General features: G+C 39.4%; 1 protein-coding gene across 1 annotated transcript in view; it reads left to right on the top strand.

The window, feature by feature from the left end:
• Positions 1 to 381: 381 nt before the first annotated feature.
• The window catches only part of ITGB3BP (integrin subunit beta 3 binding protein), a 34986-nt gene continuing 25293 nt past the window's right edge, over positions 382 to 10074 (top strand). Inside the window, exons 1-2 of the mRNA XM_082484301.1 lie at positions 382 to 598; positions 4869 to 4911. Of these exons, the coding sequence (XP_082340427.1) occupies positions 594 to 598; positions 4869 to 4911 (48 nt within the window). The 5' untranslated portion in view covers positions 382 to 593. The remainder of the gene's footprint in view (positions 599 to 4868; positions 4912 to 10074) is intronic.

Below are 10074 nucleotides of genomic sequence, written 5' to 3'. Positions count from 1 at the left end.
CCATACCCTCCTCGTGAATACTGACCTTTCCGAGGCTGAGGTTCACCTCCATCCACAGCAAACACCCACCGACAGGGAAGCTTTGCCCTGCTGCTCCTTAAGCGCCCGAGCCCGAGCCCTCAGGCCTCGCTCACCTGAAATGAGGAAACTTTTACTACATGAACCTCATCATCTCCCTCCCCGGTGAGAGCAGGGATCCTTTTGAGCAAAATTTACCACAGACCAGCGCGCAATAGGCATTACAATCCCCTTCCCTCAGCCCGGGGGGAGGAATCGACTCTCCCGCCCTGCCCAGCGTCCCCAGCCCTGAGGGACCGGCTCCGGCCGCCACTCACCTCCCGCCCGACCTGCCTTCACACAAACCTTCCCGAGGCGGGGAAAGCCGCCATCGCCCCGGCTCTTACCGTCACACAGCACCCAAAGCAAAGGCAGCAGGGCCCGACGAGCCCGCCCGGCCCAACCCAGCCGGAGCCGCCTCCCGCCCTCTCAGCGCCGTTTCCAGCCGGCGGCGTTTGGCCGGTGCACGGCGGCGGCGGCGGCGGGAGGCGGGAGATGTGCAAAAGGCGGCGGGGAAGCAGTTTCCAGGCGCTGCAATGTCGTAAGTATCGGGTATGGGCGGCGGAGCGGGTGAACTCGGCTCCAGGAGCCGCTCTCCGCCTTCTCCCCGCCGGAGCGGGGCGGGCGGGCGGTGGAGCCGGGGCCCGTGTGGGACGTGGTGAGGCGGAGCGCTTCTCCCCGGCGGCCTGCTGGCTTCCCCTGCGGCGGGAAGCTTGTTCCCTCAGGAGAAAGGTGCTCCTCGGGGTGTCCCGGAGAGGGGAGGGAGGAGCACCCCGCTGCCTGGGGCAGGGGGTTTTGTTCCTAGCTTTGTCTTCCAGTTGTTGGATGAGGCCGGGAAATAGTTGAGGTGGTTGTTCCTCAGGGCAGGGCCTTGCCCAGACCGAGTTTGGGGGGGCGATGCCCACTGGCATGGGTAATGCATTCTGTATGTTACGTGTTCCTGGAGTATCGCATCCAGCCCTGGAGTCCTCAGCACAAGAAGGACACGGACCTGTTGGAGCGGGGCCAGAGGAGGCCATAGAGACGCTGCGAGGGCTGGAGCCCCTCTGCTGGGAGGACAGGCTGGGAGAGGTGGGGGGGTCAGCCTGGAGAAGAGAAGGCTCCTCGGAGAGACCTTATTGTGACCTTCCAGTGCCTAAAGGGGCTCCAGGAGAGCTGGGGAGGGACTCTGGATCAGGGAGGGGTGTGATGGGATGAGGGCGAACGGTTTTACACTGAAAGAGGGAAGACTTAGGTTCGATATCGGGAAGAAATTGTTCCCTGTGAGGGTGGTGAGCCCCTGGCGCAGGGTGCCCCGAGAAGCTGTGGCTGCCCCATCCCTGGAGGTGTTCAAGGCCGGGTTGGACGGGGCTTGGAACAACCTGGGCTGGGGGGAGGTGTCCCTGCCCAGGGCAGGGGGGTTGGAACGAGATGAGTTTCATATTGTCTCCAATGGGAATAAATCCTGTTCGTATTTCTCCTATTCTTTGTAATCTATCAAGCAATAGTCATGTAAGTCTGATGCTATTCTTGTGTGTCTTTGCTAATTGTGGGCTTCTGAGGAACAATAAAATGCGTAGGACGTTGCTAACTTCAGCAGTGGTAAGGTGAGGCCGTAAGACTTTTGCTGCCTATATATAAGCTTGGGATATTGTCTCAGTTTGCATCTCCTTATGCAATTTCAAAGATAAGTTATGTTAGCGCTAACACAGGTTCCAACTTCTGCCAGTCCTTCTCTTGGCCACTGGAAGTTGAACTAATCATGCCAGACAGTAGTAATACAAAGGAAACTTAGCAATATACAAGCTTTGGGTTTTTTTGTGTGTAGGTCTGTTTCTCACTGGTTGTACAGTGAGTTTAACTACCATTTAAACTGAACATAGGAAACGGTCGTATATTCTTTCTGCTTTTCCAATTAATAAGATGTGGTTACAGGCAAATTTTGAAGATGAAGCAATATGTCAATAGCACAGAGGTGTTTTTTGTGGAGATGTGGGTTTTTTTTTTTTTCCAGTAAAGCAGAAACTTAAGAGGAAGTTAACTGAAATGGCTTCAAAATGCTCTACAATAATCCCTAGAGTATTTTTAATGAAAGAATATAGTCAAGTCCCTGATTCTGTATGTGACTGCTACCATTGTGTTCATTCATAAATGAATTATGAAGGAAAGTTAACTGTATGTGGAATTAAAAATAATATTAACAAATCCATTACTTTCTAGAAAGTTAGATTGCATACCTAGACTCTCACTGTTAAGCAGTTCCTGTTAAGCAGACAAGTGGCTCATCAAAGCGCTAATCAAGTGAGTAAAGGTCTCCCAGTATTAGCAAGGAACTGACAACATGACCTGGAATGATAGATGAATAATATACTATAGAACTAATATGTAGTTCTTTAACCTGATGCATATTTGGGGGGAAAATAGTCATTGCAGCTTGTATGGCTACCTATAAACATGTGCCGTCATACACTGCATAGTTAAGAAAATAAAATAAGCTTTGCCAGGAAATTTTGAACAAATTCAAAGGTAGTAAACTCAGGTAAATAAGTTGTGTACTCTCATCACATATGCTGCATCTTTCTATGTCCTTTTCTTGCTCGCTCTCTGACATTTGATTCTACACCATAGCCAAAGTAAGGCTTTCAAACCATATAAAAAAGATAAACTGAACTAAAGGTGGTGCTCTTCCTCCATGGTGGTTCCTAAAATGCTTTAGGAACTTTCTTTGCACCTGGATGCATGTGTTGTTTTTTCTTCATGTTCATCTTTTGAAAGTTCTGAGAGAAGACACTTTGGCCAACTGGGTCTTCATGTTAAAAGTCTGGATGAATTTTGTTTCGGTGGTCCTAGTCAGGAACTGCGTGTAGACTAGGAGCACAAATTTTAATTATTTTGAGTGAATCACAATTGCCAGAGATTTACCTTCTCATATTATGGCATTAGAATGACAATCACTATAACCAAACCCACAAGCAAACCAGGCAGTTGGGTAGGATGGATTGGGAAAAGCGAGCTAAAGTTGACCTCCTGAAGCCCAAATTTTATCTATGCAGTTCCTTCCAACGTTGAAGTGCTTGCCTGGAATGAGGCTGCCTCTTCGCTGCTGTAGCTCAGGGTGTTTGCAGGGGTTTTGCAGGCCAGCAGAGAGAAATTTGGGCTGACTGCAACTCTACTGCTGTACACAGTACTTGACAGACTTTAAAGATCATAGTCTTGACCAGTCCACAGCTTTCTAAGAAATGTTCTAAATGTTTATAATTTAGTGGGATTTTCATGTAGTTTCTCATTTATCTTCATCCTACAGCTATGTTGTGTCCAGATTCTGCTTTACTTTGGCTTCCAGCATCTTTTGAAGTCCATCATAAAAACTTCCATCATAACATGCCTTAGTATCACATGCAAATGCATTGGCCCCTAGAGCATCCTTTCAGAGTAGATGTATTAATAAATATAATGTTTCTCTGATGCCACCGGGGTGGAAGATGTAATGGAGTCTGCATTCCTTAAGCAATATGGGTTTCTATTTAAAAAAGAAATACATTGTAAAGAATTCCATCAAACTGTTACAGCTTTGACTGCCCTTTGGCAAGAAATTCGTAAGCTTTTTTAATTTAAATATTACCTGTTTACTTGGCTTTTTTACGGTAGAATACGTCTCTTCCCTTTTTTGTAATAGAGATAGTTGTAAAACAGTATTCATATAAGACCGTTACCTGAGTTATATTTCAAAGATGTGTTTTCATTCTATTTTTCCAATACTTTAATTTACAGTTTTGGAATAGTAACATAAATTTAAAAACTATATGTTTGAAATGAGGTCATCTTAATTCCTTACAAGTCAAAGTGTTCTTTTCCAAGATGAAAACTGTGAACTAAGTTCTTGAAATATGATGTATTTTCTAAATCCTGTTTAATTTGATAGAATACATATGTTTCTTGGGGACTGTTCTTATAAAGATTTTTTTTTTTTTTTCCTCATTTTATATAATGCTTTAAAGTATTGTTAAGATTTAGGAATGTGCTTAAAAAGTTTCAGTTGTCTCTGGGAAAAATAGTCTTAATTTATGTTGACCTTTCTTTCCTTTGAGCATTTAGTCTGCGTTCAATAAAATTTTGATGACTGCTCTTTAGAAGACAGCTGTACGATATAAAGTATTATAAATATTCAGCTTTCCTCTTCTAGCGTTGCCATTAACAGCTGGGCATCCAGTTCAGCAGAGCAGATTTTGCAGAGAGAGCTTGGCATGTTCCTGAATCAGTATAGTGAAGAAGACTAGAAAATAGTTTCTTATGGTTTGGGGACCTGTAAAGACATAGAGCATCTGTTCCCCAGTTAAGTCATAGTCTGGTAGCACTGAATCATGTTAAGAGCTAAAATGATGGGAAGAACTACTTTTTTCACCTTGGCTGTACCTGTGTTTTAAGTGCCTGATACATTATTTCTACTAATGGAAAAATAATATCAACCCTTGCTCATAAGGTATGTAAATGATAATGCTTTTGCATTTTTTCATTGTTTATAGTCTTTGAGAAAGAGGTAAATATACAGTGTGATTTCACTTCAGTGTCTTGATTTTTATCTCTGGTATAAAATGGAGAATTGGATTTTCTTATGCAAACACTTTATCCTTCTAAACAAGCAACAATTTTGTTATACAGTATTTTAATCAGTTAATATGTTTGCTTTGGATGAGATTGGTTTTCTTGTGTAGTATAAAAAATGTGAAACACGAGAAAGGAAAATGTTTTTAAAATTATAGATTATATACCTTACTACCAGAAATCTTTGTTTCTAGACGACCATAAAACTTGTCCATATTTTTCTCTTGCAGAGTTAAGAGAGCATTAAAGTTGGACACTGTTAAAAAGGATAATGTAAGTATTTTTTGGTGTATGGAATCATCTGGGCATTTTGTATGCGTATGTGTGCATATATAAACATGCTATTTCATTAGAGTTGTATTTATATTGTTACAGATTGGATGTTGTCTAGAAAAATCTTAACAAGGCATAAAATTACTGCTAAAATAGTATAAAATTTATTGTATTCCATTTGTCATAGAACTGCCTGGCTTTAAGTAATGTACATCTGCATGAATCACTTGAAAATAATGGAGAAATATGCATATTTTTATTGCCATCACTGTTTACCCAAGAGCTGAATGAGTTAAGATCTTTGGTGAAATTATTTATTAGATATTAGCTCCATTATCCTGGAAGCAAATGTTCTGCCATGTAATTGTACATCTAACAATATGGAATTATAATAATGCTGTAATCTGCATATTATAAACTGCAAAATTGAAATGAAAACACTAAAGGCATTTTCATGTCAAGGATGTAATTACTTCCCTCAGCTAATCTGGCATAATGAAACAATAAAGTACTAACACTGCAATAAATTTCACCACAGTTATCACAATAAAAATAAAATTGTACTGTTGCTATTATTTTTTGTAAATGCAGCTATAGTATACTCCCAGTACCAGCATGTCATGACATATGTCGGTTTATTATCTGCTCCTACCAACAGTAGGTGTTGCTGCAGACATCAACACAGAGGAGCTTGTGAGGATGGCAGTGTTTAAAGGAAGGGAAATTTTGGAAAAGTACATGGAGAGAAATAGCTGGTCAGCAAATGAGCTCCCAATAAATCTCCACGTCTGTGTCATTTTTGAGGAGATTTGTTTAAATGCAGCACATATTTGGAGGTCTCAGTGGTATTTAGCAAAATAGAAATTTGCAATTTTAAAAATTTTCTAGATACTTTTTTTTTTAATTTAAACAAAGGTGGCAAAGTACCGCAGTGGCACTAAAAAAAATCATTAGCAATTTAATTAGCAGCTTAGTGTACCATTACCCAACTTGTTCTGCTTGGAATGCAGCTGCGACTGTAATTTTGCATCTGTTTCGTGGGCTGTAGTAACGTTTTTGTAGATGAGTGGTCCAGCTGAAATTACATGCAATTCTTTTTCTCCCTTAAAGCTATTCCTTCCCTGCCCACTTCCCATAAGATAAAACAAAAAGGTTACTTGATGGTTACCTGCATTCAGGTTCTTGTGCAGCAAAAAGCTTAACAAAAGCCTATCTGAACAATAAAAACTTTTACTGGAATCTCAGTAATGTAAGTTTACACTATGATTTTTAGTTTCATACTATGCCTCTAACAGGCAGATGTCAAAGATTTAAAGTGTACCATAATTAAATAATGTTATAGAAAGTAGGAAGGATTGTAAAGTAATAAACACACGCAGTTTGTGTGAAGTATCTGGTTTAGCTCTGCCACATCCATTGCTGTTTCTACAATTTCTTTCCTGTTATTCAGGAGGCCCTTAATCCACCTGCTGGTCAGGCTACCCAGAGCATGCCTGAACTAACCAGATCAGAAATAACTATTTTTAGATTTTTGTAATGTTTGTGTGGTATCATTTAAAAAATTGCATAACTGGACCAAGACTCTTCTTCTGGGAAGAGACGTTCTTACTGTCAAATAAATACTGTCCTTTTAAGTACTGCAGTAACGTGTTCTAGGTAGCTGCTCAAAGGAGTCTTAGTTCATATCCAGAAACATGGTGGCTGAGGGGACTGCTGTTCAAGCAAGAAAAATATCCTGAAAGCATAAGGACATCGGAGAGTCTTCCTGTTACAAAAGAGATTTGATTACATTTAAATGCTTAAAGTGACATTGACATTTTACTGTAATTAATATTTCATTTAAAGAAGTTTTGAAACATTTCTTTAACCTGCTTCAATGTAGCAAGCTATTAGTTACAACAGACTGAAGATTTCCATCAGGTATTGTTTAAATAGTGATAGACTGCAAAAAGAGTATAGACAGGTGATGCAAAATTATTTAGGGTCGTCAAGACTAAGACAGAGCAATATCCAGGAGCTATAAAAAAGCTAGGTAAGCGGGCAGCAAATTAAATCTTTTGAAATATGGTGTAAGTCGTATTACTGATGACCAATACTAACATTGTTAGGTTCTTAATTAAGGGTAACCACTCGAGGCAGAGTAGGAGAAGAAAAACATCAAAACTGCAGCTTTGTGTAAAAATGCAGTAAGATATATCAGAAATAGAACAGCAAGCAACACTGGAAGTATAATGCCATTGCATAAATCAGTATTTTGTCATCACCTGAATTAGAATTGAATGTACTGTCACTCTATTTTAAAGTATAATTGCAGAAATTATACTTGGAACCTCTATCATTCTCTGGAAGAAAATGAGTGTGAACATGCACTTTGGTACAAGTAGCACAAGAAATGCCTTCAAATGAAGGAGATTAAAAGACAAGGATGTTTTAATAGGAGTTCAGTAGTAGGACAGGGGTATAAGAATATGCTGTATACTTTTTAGGGGGGATATTGAACATTCTTTATACTTTTATATAATCAAGAGGAATTTAATAATATTGCAGTGTGGTAAACTGAAAGCAAATAATGGAGACTTGTCTCTTATGTGACATGTTAACTTCTAGAACTCATTCTGAAATTTTGGTGAAGTGCAGAAGGTAGTAGAAGCTGTGATAAACCCCCTCATTCATACAGATAACAAAAGTATGCATATCTATGTAGGTGTGAAAAATAGGAATATTGTGCTTCAGGACACTTAAATCAACTGCTAACTGTCTGGAATGGAGAGGAAAGCTTCTGAGGGTTACCTAATTGTCCATTGTACTTCTAGGTACAACTCATATTCCTAATTCTACTGTAAATATGTACTTTTTAGAAGCAGTTACCTTATAACACCTTAACAATTTAAGATTAGTTATGTAAATGTTAATGTTTTCTATCATCAATTTACTCAGTACTGAAATGTAGCCTTTTCCCGGGTCCTGGATTCCTGTGGGATTGTAGAGGCTTTAAGTCACCTTTGTATATGTAGCTTTGTGATCTGACATGACTCGCATCCTGATATGACTTGTGGCTTTCATACATGTTACCTGGTTACTGCTTTTGCCACCAGTACACCCCTTTTGAAATCTAAAATTGCCAGAGTTAAATTTTCTAGAGGATGTTTGTGGGACCTTAAACCTTTGAGGTTTAGGCCTTCTCAGAGTTGTCTTTCCATTCTGTACCATGCTCTGGACCCAGACTGCCTTTGCTTTAAACCGTGTCCCCAGTAGCCCCAGGAGATTCATGCGCTGAGAAATCCTTACTGGACTTGAAGATTTGTATTTTGTTTTTTAATCTGGTTTAAAAAGGAGTAAGATGAGGGTCTTATTCCAGCAAAACAGGACAACATATGAGAAGTATGAAAAGGGAATAAATGAGTTATTAATTTGAAATTGCAGTGGAAATGTCAGTTATCAAAGTGCAAATATCAGGTTGTCTTTTTTTTTTTTTTTAATTTCTTTTTTCCCCAATTTGGCTTAAGTACTGTATGTTCTTTAATGAATATAAACCCAGATCCTCACCTTGTATTTCATTCATGGTATTGAAACAGTGTAACATGCTTACCTATTACACTTTTTCTAACATTAATAAATAGAATAATAAATGGAACTTCAAGAAATTTCAGAATAATCATGTACAATAAAGCTTCCAATGAAGAAATACTGTATAAAATTGAGTGACTATTAAGAGTGACATGAAGACAAATGGTACATACTCAGTTTCATAGGTGGAATGAGGCTCAAGTTGGTAGATAAGACTAGTTGTTTGGGAAGTGGAGGGGTCATTCCTTTGCTTGCTACAGTTGCAAAAATAGAGATAAATTTGCTCCTCAAATGCAAAGACCCAGGATTGTAACAAATTAAAAAATGAAGAAAACTCTCTTATTCTGTCTTTCTGTGGCATTTGCTTTGATGATACTATGTTTCCAATGGGGGGGGGGGGGGGGGGGAAATGACTAAACCACAGAAAAAAGGTGTCTGTTTCACTGCATTTAGACAGCTCTTCTTTAAGTCCTTTAGAAAATTTTGAAAGGGACTGGAAAAAGTGGTTTTGCCCAAAATGTCCCTTTATTCTTTGCATGGCAGATGTTAATACAGTGAAATCAGTTGTGCAGTACTTGCATTCTCCTCTTGAGAGGTGGCTAGTCTTGTTTGGAAGCTTCTTTCTCCCTGAAACGACAGGTAGGCAAGAATGGGAACACTGGCATTCTGAAGCTGTGTTTTCCAGCTTGCCACATAGTGTACCTTCCGTTCTTTTGTTTAATTACTGGATGGCTGGTTATGGAGTAGTGAAGTACTGTAGATCTGGTAGTATGAATATTGCCTAATACTTCAAATTCAGCTACCTGGAAAATCCTGTAGCCACTTGATCAGTGGTTTCTAGGAGCGTAAGATGACATTAAGATGCTGCTGGTGCCAGTGGAGTCTCCTTTGAGTGCTACATATCCATGTGTATTTCTGTGTGCGTCTCCTTTTTGACAAAGTCATTGATGGTGTCATTTAAAGCTGCTAGACTTCTTAGTTGGAATCAAGTTGTTACTAGAGCTGAAGCCCTTTATGTGCAAATGAAGTGTGGGTTTGGTTTGTTGTTTTTTTTTTTCTCTGTATATTAGTAACGCAGTGAAATCCCAGTTACTCAGAGTTGCAGTTCAGCGTCCAAGCTAGAGTGAACTGTGTCCCATATAATCCCGGTTAATATTTCAGAATTGCAGACTAGTTCTGAAAAATTCTGTGCACAATTCCTTTAACATCATTAAATAATTCCTTTTCTATTATTAGACATATTGAAATCCTAAGACAGAGACAAAATTTTGGATTTAAGGGACTCACTTTTTTTTTTAATTAACCCTTGGCTAGAAAATCATTAGAAATAACTATCTTTTGTTAGAATTAAAATCTAGAAATAGTTGCTTATAGTTCATGTGTCTTAAATTCTCAATACTGTAGGAAAAATAATACCAGGTTTTGACCATTTAAAAAAAAAAAAAAAAACAACCAAACAAACCCAAAAAATTAACAACCAACCAAAAAAAAAAAAAAAAAAACACCAAAAAAACCACCCAGGTGTTCATGCCAGAATACCTAAATCTCTGGTCACCACATACTTTTTGTTTATGAAAACCGGGAGCCTACTGTTTG

This window comes from Vanellus vanellus (genome assembly GCF_965231255.1).
Source record: "Vanellus vanellus genome assembly, chromosome: 5".
Lineage (NCBI taxonomy): Eukaryota > Metazoa > Chordata > Aves > Charadriiformes > Charadriidae > Vanellus > Vanellus vanellus.
This window is presented reverse-complemented; position numbering and strand designations above follow the sequence as displayed.